The sequence below is a fragment of the Sphaerodactylus townsendi genome, linkage group LG08, assembly GCF_021028975.2.
Source record: "Sphaerodactylus townsendi isolate TG3544 linkage group LG08, MPM_Stown_v2.3, whole genome shotgun sequence".
In the NCBI taxonomy this organism is placed as follows: Eukaryota; Metazoa; Chordata; class Lepidosauria; order Squamata; family Sphaerodactylidae; genus Sphaerodactylus; species Sphaerodactylus townsendi.
In genome coordinates, this window is record NC_059432.1 from 53,699,134 (window position 1) to 53,714,307 (window position 15,174).

Genomic DNA, 15,174 nt, shown 5'->3' on the forward strand with positions numbered 1-15,174 from the left:
TTGTTGTGATGGGAAAAGGGAAAGGCGTTTGTAAGCTCCTTTGAGTCTCCTGACAGGAGAGAAAGAGGGGATATAAATCCAACTCTTCTTCTTCCTCCTTCTTCTTGACTCTTTAGGGAAAGGACAAGATAAAAAGAATAATGAGAATTTTTAAGCATACTTATGTTTAATTAGGACCAAGGCCATGGATTATAGAAGAGTGGCTATACAGAATTCACACAGATCTCTCAGCCTTCATAAAATTCATCTGAGTGGAAAAGGACAAAGACATTAGTGACAGAGAAAGAACAAAGTCCCTTCAACCAAGCTTTGAAAATGTCAGCAGTTGCATGCAAGACCTTTCCAAGATGCCTGATCACACAAACCCTCTGTAGCAGCAAAGTGGTTTTGATTTTGCTTTCCATTTGCACATTTCCATGGCACAGAGGCACATTTCACACTATTAGATAACCCCTGAAACTCAGCTATAAAAACATCACAGGCGCCATTGACTACTGCACAATTCTCACAACTGCCTTGTGAGAATTGTGCAGTAGTCAATGGTGCCTGTGATGTTTTTATAGCTGAGTTTCAGGGGTTATCTAATAGTTGAAGGGACTTTATAGCCAAACTCAATTTCAGCCCAGTGATTTCAGCTTCCTTTCTTAATAGCTTCTTTTCTCAGCATTTTTATACTTATGGAAGCGCAGTATTTGCCATTCTATCATGAGGAAACCATTCTGTTTTTCCATATTCTGTTCTAACAATAGCCTATTCCAGAGTATGAGTAGCACATCAAAACAATGGCTATCAGCCATGATGAGTAAAGGGAAACAGTACATTCCAGTTTCTGAATACCAGTGCCAAAGGCAACATTAGGGGAAAGCCTCAGCCTCTAGGTGTGGTTTGTTGGGCAACTGGTTCATCACTACTTGAAACAGGATGCTGAACTGTTATGTTATATTCATATGCTCCTCAGAATCCCCAAGTCCTTAGGAGCAGCTGTAGGAGGACAAGGAGTTGAACAGGGTGAAAAGGGCCATTCTTATTAAAAAATCTTTTTTTTTTTACAATCACCTGGGCGTAGAATTATTGCTGTGACAATTTGATTGTGATATGCCTCATCCAAACGCAGCAACAGAAGTGATGGAGTTTTATTTTTTGAAATTTTGGATGAAATAGTGATGCAGAACAGAAAGCTACTGAGGCACAGCATTGCAACAGGAGTGGAATATTTAAATATGGACATTTCTAAAGGACATAGTTAAGTCTCCCTAGATTACTGTTTTTACTGTAGCATAGGAAATGATGGAATGGACAGCACAGTATACAAAACATACTGTGCTTATGTCATTATCCTTCACACGTGGTGCTGGGGGTGGCGAAGGAAAGCACCATTAAGTACAACAAACTTATGGCAAACCTTAAGAGTTTTCAAAGCAAGAGACTCTCAGAGGTGGTTTGCTGTTGCCTGCCTCTGTGTGGTGACACTGGACTTCCTTGGTGGTCTCTCATCCAAATACCAATCAGGGCCAAGCCTGCTCAGCTTCCATTGTGGGCCATCCAGGTCAGATGCATAGATTCTTTCATTTATAGACATTGCCCATGCAGCAGCAACAGCAATCTTAATTTCCAGAGATTCACTGCTGCCATCCGAGCCTGGACTACAGACTAAATTAACATAACTCTGACAAACAAGTTGCCGAGATAAAAAGAGACTAGAAAGATATTTCTGTAGACTCAGGAAGAAAAACTAATGGGTCCTGTCCAGCATTTCTTTGTGACATCTTTGCATTACTGAATAACTTGATAGAAAAAAAATGGGACTAAATAAGTGAATTTTAAGAACTTCCAAGTGACATTCAGCAAGTGCTGAATCAAAAATTGCACAGTTCCTTAATGAACTCTACTGAAACAGGTGACACCGTGCAGGATTTGGAGAGGTGACATAAGAATATGAGAGTCTGCTGGATCAGGCCAGAGTCCATCTAGTCCAGCACTCTGCTACTCGCAGTGGCCCACCAGGTGCCTTTGGGAGCTCACATGCAGGAGGTGAACGCAATGGCCTTCTGCTGCTGCGGCTGCTGCTGCTGCTGCTGCCGAGCACCTGGCCTGCTAAGGCATTTGCAATCTCAGATCAAGGAGGATCAAGATTGGTAGCCATAGATTGACTTCTCCATAAATCTGTCCAAGCCCTTTTTAAAGCTATCCCGGTTAGTGGCCATCACCACCTCCGGTGGCAGCAGACTGTGACAAAATATTCTAACCTGTCTTTATTTCACAGTGCTTTGGAAATTCAACAATTTTTTGTATGTTGCTCAGTTAATATATCAAGACGAACAAAGGCTGTACGAAATTTACACGTGTTCATCCAAAGAGCCTCAGAATCTGATCTTTAAATTCACCTTTGAAAGGAACTGAATTTAATCACCCTTCCAGTGAGCCACAGCATGAGCTTTTACATATCCATGTCAATCTAACGAACATTCACATTTCCCGTTACAGTGCATTTAATTAGCTATATGAATGAGTTATTTGTTCAATAATGACACCATTGAATTGTACTTAAAACATATCTGTAGCCCTCCACAAAGTCGAATCATGCATCTCTTTCCTGAGTTTCTCAGAGTGGCCATTTATTGACAGGTAATACTTTGGAGGCTTTGCAGGGGGAAAAAAGACAGGGAAGAAGCAGATTCAAACAGAATTTTAGACACAGTGTGTATTTCAAAAGACCCACAGTGTTATACAGGAAAAGGAAGGGTTGTATAGAACATTTTGTTCTTCTTTATTTTCAGTCTTTATGACTTCCAAATCTGTATACGGAAAGCCTTTGGATTTACTTGTTTTACAACACACCAGCAAAATTATTTTCTGCAATCTTGCATCTAGTTATGTGGGACTTAAAATAGGTGTCCAGGAACATCATTATAAAAAAGTACAGATGCTCCAATTTCCTTATCTTCTGTGACCAAAACCCTTCTGCATGCTATGCTCTGCAATAAACTTTCCATTCAGATAGATTCCAATTTTGGACAAAGAGAACCAACCGTAATTCATGCTACATGTTGGATATTTCATCAAAAGCAGTGTCTGGAAAGAGTCTGTTCACAGGGACCAAACAGGAAAGCCTTTTAATCAGGGATGCATGCAAACTGCATTGGAAAACGTCAGGAGAGAATGCTGCTAGAACACGGCCATACAGCCCGGAAACCACACAGCACCCAAGTGATTCCGGCCGTGAAAGCCTTCGACAATGCATTGGAAAACATGTCACAGCTTGGAGAAGTTATGACCTTAGGGTAAAAATCACATGGATATGATCAAACCACTGGGTAGGCAGTGACTTTTCTGCCCATGGGCACAGAAATAGTTAATTATTCGAATCTTCCAGTATAAACCTATGTTACAAAACAGCGATTAATGATGAACTTTCTGTATATTATGTGCTTTATGTGCTTAGTCACACGAACATTTTTATATATGCAAATAGTAGTACTACCAACAGAAAAAGACAAAATGAAGTTTAAAAAAATCAATCATAAGCACAAGGCTTCAGTTTGCAAAGATGAGGTACAACAGTAGCATTATGCCAACAAGAGAGGGATTGTAATAAATCCAAGTTGCATTCAAGTTTCTTGGACAGACAGATCTTCCACAAACACAGAAGCAACATGACAGATGCATATGCTGCAGGTAGCTTCCAGCCATTTGTATCCAGTATGTTTTAACACGTTTTTAAATACATGTTCCTGATATGTATAATGCCAGCAAAACAATGCAACATCTACTTACCACAACTCATTGGTCAAATTATTTATTCTTCTAAACTAGAATGACCGGTTGCTTTATTGAGGTATATTACAGATATATTTTTGTAGACTGGGATTTAAATCTCACAAAATCTCACCCAGGCCCTCATCTAGAAGGAAACTGTGGCAATATAAAATGATATCATTGATTCAATGGGTCCAATTGCTTCAAAGTATTCAGAGAAAGTATGTACTAAATATTTTTCCCTTGGATATTTGTGACACGAGGGGTAGAAGAGCACTTTCACAGGCCATTATTTTGCTTCTGAAAGGCAAACAGGAAATAAAGGATTGCACAGGCCAAAGGCACCATAGTTGGCCATGCAAGTAACTTGTTGAATGTGAGTCTGAACTTTACTTCCCTTAAACCATAAAGACAATTACTTTTTAAAAAGTGAACCTTTTCTCCAGTGACAACAGCAAATGTAATGGACCAGCCAGGTCCAGTAGTCTGATGGAGAGTCAGCCAGCAGCCCTGGTTCCTATCCACAGTGAGAGGCAGAAGCATCACAGGAAGAAGCAGCCCACATGGTGTCAGACGAGATTCAAACCTTCAGCCAGGAACCAGCACAGTGACCCCTCAGCTCCCCAGCTCTGAGCTGTGGAAAGCCAGCTGTCAGCCTGCTCACCTCCCTCGTCATCAGAGCTTCAGGGAATAGCATGGGAGCAGAACCCACAGCATCCTACAGGAAAGGAGGCAAAGTGCACACCTGGTAGTCCAGCACTGGCCAAGTGGTGACAGCAAGGATGCATGTTTGCAGGAGGTGGTTTGAGGCAGCCAGCAAGGGTGTAGCTGTGTGGAAGCAACACATCTGTTTACTACTGACCTTGTTGCTCCTGCTAGGAAAAGACTGCTGTGTTTTGACCTTGGTTTGGATCTCTGGATTTACGTGATTTCGGATTACCCTTGGACTGACCACTGTCAGTTTGTGGAACTTTCTGTGCTTGATCCCTGGAACTGGACCTTGACAGCTGAAACCGGACTGTGTGTGTGAATGTGTGCCTGGGAACAGGACAGCAAATTCAATGCAATTTTAGTCATTCATATTAAGGTAACTGATGAAGCAAGCATCAGTAATGCTGTGAGTACATATTAATAGTAGGATTTCAGATGGTATAAACCATACTACTAATGTAACTATATACAATTAATGTTTTTCCAGAGTTTAAATGCATAGTCTACTCTGCACAGCTTTCAAATTCTCATTTGAATCTACATACAATGCTGTTTCTGTATAATATTATGTACATACATATTTGAATTTATCCATCTGTCACTTGTAAGGCAAGAATCCTTTCCTTAAGAAAAGTAACTTCGACCAGATTATTAGCATTCTTTGAAGCACATAGCATAAACCTCTCTCTGGAAAAATATGCATTTATTGTTTCACTGCCAACTAGACTTTATGCATGTCTCCTATTAAAAGTAATTGTATAGATGGAAAATGTACTCAGATCCACATCACATGTTAAAGCTGAAGCAGCAGCACATAAAAAGGTTAGTACCCATTTTTATCTCTGAAGAAGTTACTACATCCATAAAGTACTTACTGCCCAGGCTTACATGTACAAACATCATTTCTTCTGCACCATATCCAAACTGAGGAAATGTACTGAAGGTATTTGCTCTGTATAGTGAGGTCAAAAAAGCCTTCAATTATCACCAATCAAATGCCTGAACAGCTTGCTGAAAGGTCCTTTCTTTAAACTGAGGGAATCCACACAGCTTTGTATGGTTTGTGGGGACCAGGCTGGCTTTGAGATATGAGCCTCCCCCTTAGTTACAAGATGTTCTTAGGTAGCAAATATAAAGACTTTGGGTTGGTGAAGTACATTTTCTCTTGAGCATGAAGAGGATGGAAATCACTGAAGAGGAAAGTTCAACAAAACAACAATGAATATTTATGTACAGACTAGCAGTAAAACCCATTGAATGAAGAAATACAATGGGTACTAGAAAACTTTGTTGGTTAAGGGCGTCCACCAAGGGGGGTAACCCCTCCTGCTTTTCTTCCCCCCTTAGCCCAGCCCCACCAGAAAGCCGTCACCTGCCCACTGCTCTCCATGGTCCATCCACATGCAGGAGGTTAAATGCTTCCTGCTTCATCAGGCAGGCAAGAAAGATGGGAGGGGGTCAACCAGCCCAGCGTCGTCTTCTTGCCTGGCCTGGCTACAGCGGTGGTCCTTTGGGCTCCTGGCGATGCTGACAGGAGAAGTGGGGGGCACTGGCCATCAGCTCATCTGAGTCCCAAAGCTTCTCTGAATTGGGATTGGCCAAGACTTCTCTGCATTGCAATTGGCTGGCAGTGAGTTGTCGCCACACATTCCAACCTTTACTGAATTATATGGTATTATTGTGTAGTGAATTCTCTTTAACTCTTATGGTTACAAATAGGCTTTCACTGACTAGACATCAGGTGTATCCTTTCACACACACAGAGGATTCCATCCACATCAGCCTGCCCTTTCTGCTAGAACTCAAGGGTCTCCAGTGAAGCTGATGGGCAGTAGATTTGGGATGGTCAAAAGGAAATACTTCTTTACACAGAGAGTAATTAAAATGTGCAATTAGTTGACAGAAGATGAATTGATGGCCATAGGCATAGACAGCTGTAAAAAGGAATTGGATAAATTCGTGGAGAATATTCATGGAGGTCTATCAGTGGCTACTATCCATGGTGACTAAAGGGAACCTCCATGTTCAGAGGTTGTAAACCTCTGAATAAGATCAGGAAAGGCCTCAGCTCCTATGCTGTTGTTGGCCCTCCAGAGGTTGACTGGTTGACCACTGTGTGAGACTGGATGCTGGACTACATAGTCTACTGGTCTTATCCAGAAAGTGGTTTATGTTCTTATTTGAACTCTTGGGTGCTTGAAAAACATTCTACAAATAAGAATAATTCCCATGTGCTTTGTGCTTTGAAAGCAACATCTCAGGAGCGGCTAGTTAGGTTTGCGAAGTGGTGGCTGCCTCTCTGCTAACTATCCCTGGTTTGGGGAGCGAAACTGCTTTCATCACCCTTCTCTGCTGAGAGATAGACATGATAATGAACAATTTAAAAAATCAATTGGTTGAAATTCTTTTATTAGATGGAGAAAAATAACTGGAAAAGGACAGATTCCTCATTAAGGTGTGAAGATTTGCAACCTTAATCACTGTAGAACTTTCTTATCTGAGGAAAATGGAACACCTTGGTTTTTTTTACCACAGCAACCAACAGAACTGTCTCACTAAAACTTATGTAAATCCTGTTGCTCATCACTATGGCAATGGGCATTTCAAAATTCTGGTCCATGAATTCTTTCATGCAACAAAATGCACAGTGGTAATATCCAGTTATTTCTTTTAAAATGCACAGGGACATGTTCACATTTTCACATCAATGTATTTTAAAAGGGACACTTACTGTAGTTATCTCAAACTGAGATCTTTGGAATTGGTATCATAAAATAAGATTATTTTGTCCAGAAGATCCAGAAAGGCATTCCTCTTAGAAAACTCATTTCATGGGGAGTAAAATAATTTTTCTTCAAAAAACCTGGGAGGTGGGAGAAAAGAAACTACACTGTTTCGGCTCCTTGTGTATGTAATTATATGTGTGTATGTAATTATATTCGGACAACATTCCAATACTTGAAATCAATCATAATGTAGTTAAACGTAGTTAACAAATTTTGTTTCCAATCATGACATCTGAACCCATTTAGCAAAGCTCAAAATGACCTCCAGTAAATAAGGAATTGAATTTTTTTTTAAAATCCTGTAAGGGTGAATCAAGGAGTCCAGACAAATACATTTGCAATGCAACCTAGAGATACAAAAGGAAACAAAAAATGCTGGACATTTTCTTGTGTTTGTTTCGGCATGAACAGAAAAGAGAGAAAGCTATCATTTTCAATGCATTGTAATTTGTCATCCTCTACGCATAGGACTGTAAATTTACAGGGAAGACAAGACAATCCCACAGCAATCTTAAAACATCTCAGTCATTCAGTCTTTTTCCTTGACCTGACTTATCACTTATCTTCACAGCTCACGGTGTGTTCTTCAGACAGCTCTGTCTTTAATTTTTTACGAGATGGTTCTACTGAGAGAAGAAGCATGCAATGCTTCAGGGATTGGGCAATTTCATCAATTGTCCATTTGTCTTCATAAAGAGCATGTTCTTCCAAGGTAAATGGCCCCTGTTTTGTTCGTGTCAGCTCCTGAACAGAGGCACAGGATGAGAGCTCTACAGGAGGGGGAGGGGGAGAACACGAAGTAAAATTAAATGTAGAAAATGGTAAACAGTATTTCATAGAATTTGAGTCAGCATCTCAAAGAAACAAAACATACTCTGGCAAGCTAAAACATACTAGTTTAAAACCACTTCAAGTATAATTTTACTACTACAAAATATCAAGTACAAGGTATCTCAAATACACGGTGACTCTTTCAGGCCTATAGGGCTGGGGATCTTAGCCTCACTGGTAGCCTAAGGACAACAGATATAGTCATTGTTCATGTTGGTTCACATTAATTTGTTGCTTAGAAAGCCAGATAGTTTCCGTTTGCAGAAGCCTGGCCAGGAGCTCCAGATAGGGCAATAGCTTTTCCCAGAGGAAAAGTTGATAGTTGGTCAGGATGGCCTAGCAGTTGGAAATTCACAGGAACAAATCTGCTGAAGACTAGACTTTCCTGCTTAGGGAACTGAGCTTCCTGCCCTCTTTATCAACAGGTACAACATAGTAGATTTGACACCTTGTGGATTGTATCTTCTCTGCGACCAGAGGACGGAGGGAGTGCACAGAAAGGAACGTGGCAGTGTCCTGCTTGATCTTATAGATATTTTCCAGACAATGTGAGGTGGCTTTTTGCCAGCTCTCAGGTTTCAACCATTAGGCCTTCCAACAAAGGAAATACAATAATTAGAGAATCAGAGTGTAGACAGCCCATGATCCTATCCTTGGGCCAATGGTCAGTGGTAGCAACTTTGATGTCAAGCGATTGCACTATACGAAGCATCTATTCTGCAGTGTACCTTAACATCCTCCAAAGGAGATACCAGAGATGGATTCAGCACTCTGTGACTGGAACTCAGATTCAAAGGGGATTCTGAACTCACTTAAGAACCAAGGGCTGGTTCATCTACTTTCTCCAGTTGAGACCCCGGTGCAGATGAAGGGGGTCATTTAGATTTGGTAGCCATGGCTATAACTGATAGTGCCCATGGGAGGGATGACTTGAACATAGGATTGCGGTAATCCCCCATTTGGCATGGTATGCAGATGACGTGAAGAAGGTATGGGGACTAGACCACTGATGGAGGAGTCTGTGGCCACAGAACAATAGGTGAAGCCTTGGACCCAGCAGGTTCAGTAATCAATGAAGAATTTCATTTGGGTTCAATCTCACCCCATGGAAAAGACAATGGTGGTGATGCTGGTTAAAGAGAAGGGTCTTTGGTGGAGAAATTATCTCTTCCACCTCTGGAGATGGCTCAGGTGCTGGTGCTGGCCAGTACTGACATTTTGGCTACGATTTACACCTATCTCTGTGTTTGTCTCTTGAGCTGTGTCTTTCTCACAGGCGTTCTGAGGTACATCTTGGAACCAATGGGGATTGTAAGTGAGACCAGGGCCATTGGGGCTCGGACCTTTGCACAAGTGGAACTGACCTCACCAAGACCAAAGAAGATGATCTCAACAGATGTTCTGGAACCACTGCTGGTTTCAAAGAGCATTGTATGACAGGATGGCCTTCACCTAAAAGGACACCTTCAGCTTCAATGTGTGGTCACTCTAGGCCTTTGCAGTAAACTGCTGACACACCTTATAGGTTGATACATTATGGCTCTTGCCCAAACAAAAGAGACACAGATCACGGTAATCTGTCTGGGTCATTTTTGCTCTATGAGTGCACTTGTTGAAGAAGCCCTTCTGAGCCATGATGGACATAAAAAAACCCACCTGCCTTACAGTGTTGGTGGTGGGCAGAGTAAGTTTGAAGACAGCTATATTGAGGGGATGAGAAAACTTACTTCCTAGTTATATTCAATGCCTGCAGGTTGTGGCAAGGAAACACTTTTGAATAAGGAGCACTTGCTGAGATAACCTAGGCCACCAGCAACAAGAAAGGAACTGAGGGAATGGAGTGCAGCCATGCTGTAGTTCATGACCATTTGGGTGGGAATGGTTCACAGCAGCTCTGACTTGCAGAACCCCCCAGTGGTTTTCAGCTGAATAACCTTTCCATGGTAGGCTTGCTCACATGCAGTCCCAGCGGGAGACTGTACAGAACACTGAAGATGAACTGAAAGTCCTGTTCTGTCCAATGGGGTACTCTCCAGTATTGCTTGCTTTGGTATGTGCTTTCTCTTCCCTACTATGCCAAAATGAAGCATGGATAGTAGCTAGATTGCATGTTGTGACAGGTACTTTGTAAACTGATAGGCATCAACGGCAGAAGGCAATTCTGACTTCACATTCTATATATCACAAGAACTGCCCAACGTATTTTGTATTTTAGAAAACCAACAAGCAGGAATGAAATACTTTTAGTTGTCTGTAGTCCATGGCCAAAAACTGAGCTACACAATTCATACAGATAGTCCATAATGGGCTAATTCTGTGCCTTAAACAATATGGTTCATGAATTAGGGAAAGGCTGAAGGAAGGTGGTGAAGCATTAACAATCATGCTTATATGCAGTTATTGGTCATCCTATTCAACAGGGCAGAATAATTAGCTTAGTTTTTACAAATGGCTTACCTATCAACGATCAGATAACTCTCCAATCAAGTACTGTAATTTGCAAATGCTGTAATTGTATCACAGATTGAGACACAAGAAAAGATGACCACTTGGTCATAAATAGGGCGGGGGAGAGGGGGAAGTCCTGAACTTGACAGTTACATCATATTCAGGAATAGGCATTGTACTTCCTGATTTTAAAGTATTGCCTATACTCCTTAGAGAATACTCTGTCTTGCTTCATGTCCCTAACTTATGATCTGAATCACATTTCAAATCTGTTAATCTCATAGAAGTAAATTTATTATCCCCCATCCCAATTGTGTTCACTGTTAAAACTTTGTTGATATTCCCCACTAGAATCCTTCATATTCATTAACCCAAGTGCTTCCTGTGATGCAGAACACAGCCACTCTAGTGCATGAGTCTGGCAGCCACATTTACCAAAAGCAAAAATAGCCCTCTATTAAATACTGACTCTATGAGCAATTATGCTTTGTCTGCGCCTACCTCTGCCAATGTCATTGACCAAGCTTCGGACATAAAAGCCACCGCCACATTCAACATCTGGAATGTTAATAACAATACAATAAAACTGCCAACCCAGTACAAAAAATCTACTTTACATAGAAATGTAGAAGTGCACTAAGCAAACAACAGAGCGATTAAAATATTTATAGGTTATATTATAAATTATTCATTCTGCAACATATGTGTGGGTGAGATTGTGAAACTGGTGGAGAGAGAAGAGCAAACAGGGAGGGAAAAGGTACTGGCGCAACAATCATTCACCTTATAAATTAACCACTAGCTTCAGGATTTCAATAGGTACTTCAGGCCATCTCATTTCAAAAAGATGCCACAGAAGGTCAAGATCTATCTAGTGCTGATAATAAAAGGTTATTTTAAAATGTTAGCAAAACATGCACACAACTATGAATATCTTAAAATACTACGTGCGTTTTAAAGACCGTGGGCAACCACGGTCAGTAAAACTCAAAACATTTTCAAATCCCTCTCTAACTCTCCACCACACCCGTGGTGATTGGCTGCAATCAACAGTCCCTTTAAATCGCCCCTAGGTCTTCACAGAACTTTCTAGAATCCACATGGAACTGAGCCTCCAGGGAGAGCTCTCCCTTCTGGGCAGCCCCTTATGTGAGTGCCACAGATGTGGTGGCTGCACAGCCGCGCATCTGCACGGCTTAAAGCAGGGGTAGGGAACCTGCGGCTCTCCAGATGTTCAGGAACTACAATTCCCATCAGCCTCTGTCAGCATGGCCAATTGGCCATGCTGGTAGAGGCTGATGGGAATTGTAGTTCCTGAACATCTGGAGAGCCGCAGGTTCCCTACCCCTGGCTTAAAGGAACGTTGGCTGCAGTATATTAAGAGTTTACAGAATTTGCACAGTACACTGAAATCCAACTTGTATGTAATGCAAAAGTTGCCTAAAGGGGCTACAAGTGAAAGTCTCCACCATTAATTGCTGGCCTTATTACTGTGCAACATTTTTTAAAAATGTTTTATGGAAGAGGAGTTTAGATTTATACCCCCTCTCTCTCCTGTAAGGAAACTCAAAGGGGCTTACAAACTCTGTTTCCCTTCCTCTCCCCATAACAAACACCTTGTGAGGTAGGTGGGGCAGAGAGTTCTAAAGAACTGTGACTACCCCATGGTCATCCAGCAGGAATGTAGGAGTGAGGAAATAAATTTGGTTCACCAGGCAAGAGTCCACTGCTCATATGGAGGAGTGGGGATCAAACCTGTTTCTCCAGATTAGAGTCCACCTGCTGTTGATCTCTACACCATGCTGGCTTTCTTATAGATCATGTAGATGTTCTTCAGTCACTCCCACAACTACCTCATGAAATAATGGTTAATTATCAGCTTGCCCTTCCATGATATTATATGAGGCACAGAGCTATTAGAGGCTCACATTTATTTCTAGCATTTTTAGCCCACCTTTCTCTGAAATTGGATTTGAGGCAGCTTATAGATTTTACTCAAATTACTCCTTATGGGTATTAGTACTGTCTGAGCACTAGGAAAGAGAATCAGTAGATATCTCATTTCAGACTGTTATAACCGCTGTGAAACATTGGGTGTGATGTTTTGCCATATCAATACTGTATGTGTGTTTCATTTCTGTGTTTTAATGTAGAATTCAAGTGGTATGATTTAAAATGCAAGCCTACAAAGGGAGGCTGGCTGGGTGAGTGAAATGTATTATGATCGGATGGTAGTTGTATCTTAGGGGGTGGAGTTGACTACTTTGTCCAGCGAGAGGCTTTGTGTGAGTTTGTGCTGAGTAATACATGTGGAGAAAGGAGCCTGAGCGAGACTGAAAAGTGTGTGAGAGAAATCTGTGTTCTGTGGGGAAATCATTAGCCTGGGTAGCAACTTGGGAAGTGAAGCTTTATGGAAGTTATGAGCCTAAGTGGCAACTAAGGAAAATGAAGTCGTGTGAAAGTTATTAGCCTCGGTGGCAATTTGGGAAGTTAAACTTTGTGAAAGTTATTTGCCTAATGGTAAGAGACAAAATAAGCCTATGTGAAGAGTTTGGATTTATATCCCCCCTTTCCCGTAAAGAGACTCAAAGGGGCTAGGTCTATCTATCTGCAACCCACTTATTACCCATACAGAAACCATTATGCAGTTTAAATATAAACTCTATTTAAGCAAAACTGTCTGCTTTATAGCAAATGATCCTGTTTTACTTCAGAGGCATCTCCATGTGCTGATCATCAGCTCCATGTGCTGATCAATCAACCATATACAACTAAGTTCTTTGGGTCCAACTGAGGATTCTAAAGTTAGAGCCTTTGGTGGGAGCAAAAATAAGGAAGGCAAGAACACCATAGAAAGGTGCCTTTACAGAGGTCACACATTTAAGGAGTGTCTCATGGAAAAGAGCAAAAACGTTAAAGGTGTTACTTTAGCAGTGGGATATTCTATGTGTGGAGTAGTTTTCAGGTGGTACTAAGGCACTGTTGCTCAGCTACTTGACCTCTGACTCCACCTTGTCCCCTAGGCTTTTCAAACTGCTGAGTGAAGCCATCTTGAGATGTGTGGCCCCACAACGCTCCATTTTCTGCACTATGTTTTTCACATCTACATGAAGTCACTGGGTAAGGTCAATGGGAGAGTTAGGATGTTACCAATATATGTTACCAGAAGATCCTAGGAAGGATGTGGAAATCATGAACAGATGCCTGGAGGCAGTTTTGGAATGGATGTAGGCTAACAAACAGAAATTTAATCCCCACAAAATGGAGGTGCTCCTGATGGAGGGAAGATCTGACCCAGGAAATGGGTTATTCCCTGTTCTTGATGGGGTTGAATTCTCCCTAAAGGAGCAGGTTCATAGATTCAAGGTGCTCCTGTACACAGACCACCAGTTGAATAAACAGGTGACAGTGCTGGCCAAGACTAATTTTCATCAGTTTCAGCTGCAGCCCTTCTGGAACAGAAAAGTTCTGGCTACTGTGATGCATGCCCTGGTAACATCTACATGGAGTTACCCTTGAAGATAGTTTGGCAGCTACAGCTGGAAGAATATGTTGTAGCCAGAGTACTGCCTGGAGTGGGTCATAGGAACCACAGCACTTTATTTTTGGCCCACTTTCAATGGCTCCCTACCTGTTTCCAGGCACAATTCAAGGTGATGATATGGATCCTTAAAGCTCTGCACAACTTTGGACCAGTATACCTAAAGGACAATCCTCCCCTCATGAATATACCCAACCTCTTCCAAGGCTGTGCTTTGAGTACCCCTGCCTTCTGAGATTAGCTGGGTAGCAACCTGAGAGAGGGCCCGCTTTATTGTAGCACCAAATGTCTGGAACTTTGCCCCTAGACTGTCTCTGGGGAGACCACCTTTCTGTAGTCAGTGAATAAAAACGTTTTCGTTTTGTCTTGCGTTCCCTTAGTGATCCAACTTGCATGCCCTGTTTTTAAATGTTCTTTGTATGTAGGTGTATTTTACTGTATTGTATATATGTATTTTAATTTGATCTTAATTGTTTTAAACAATGTATTTTTGTTCAGTTTTAATTGTTTTTAAGATGTGATTTCATTATAGTTGTTTCTAAGCTGTTAGCCACATTGGTAGGCTGGATGAAAGGTGGGGTATACATTTTGAAAACAACCAAACAAATAAGCAAATGGAATTCGTACAAACAAATAGGTAAATGGAATTCGTACATTTTTTGGAAAAGAGAACATTGTATTGCTGAATGTGACTCCACTCATATCAGAATAAACAGTGAAAGTATCTGATCAAAGGCATCCAACATCGAACACTTTTGACCTTACCAAGTGTGAACAAGGGCGGCTTGAACTTTCTGAGAGAAAGACTGTACACTATAACTGGCCTGGCAGGCTTTGCTTCCACAACTTCTCCTCTTTTAACCAGCGTTGACAACCTCTGTCCATCTTTCTTCAGGGCAGAATAACTGAACAGAAAGAATTCAAGTGGGTATTAAAAAATTCATGAGAACAGAAGCCTGAAATGCCCTAAAAATAATTAATGTACTGTAGGGTCCATTTTAGTTTCACAATTATTTCCAAATACACTAAATGTAACTGAGATTTATACTGGCCAAAGGAAAAGCATGCTATAGAAGCTAGATGATAAATATAAAAAGTACA

General features: G+C 41.3%; 1 protein-coding gene across 5 annotated transcripts in view; it reads right to left on the reverse strand.

Moving 5' to 3' along the window:
* Nucleotides 1-2,686: 2,686 nt before the first annotated feature.
* The window catches only part of TRUB1 (TruB pseudouridine synthase family member 1), a 42,932-nt gene continuing 30,444 nt past the window's right edge, over nt 2,687-15,174 (reverse strand). For 3 of the 5 annotated variants that reach the window (XM_048506550.1, XM_048506553.1, XM_048506552.1), the window contains exons 6-8: nt 14,839-14,978; nt 11,034-11,090; nt 2,687-8,023 (exon numbers count right to left, since the gene is read on the reverse strand). In XM_048506550.1, the coding sequence (XP_048362507.1) occupies nt 7,809-8,023; nt 11,034-11,090; nt 14,839-14,978 (412 nt within the window). In that variant the 3' untranslated portion in view covers nt 2,687-7,808. The remainder of the gene's footprint in view (nt 8,024-11,033; nt 11,091-14,838; nt 14,979-15,174) is intronic. The other 2 variants (XR_007245320.1, XM_048506551.1) reach the window with 2 other exon arrangements.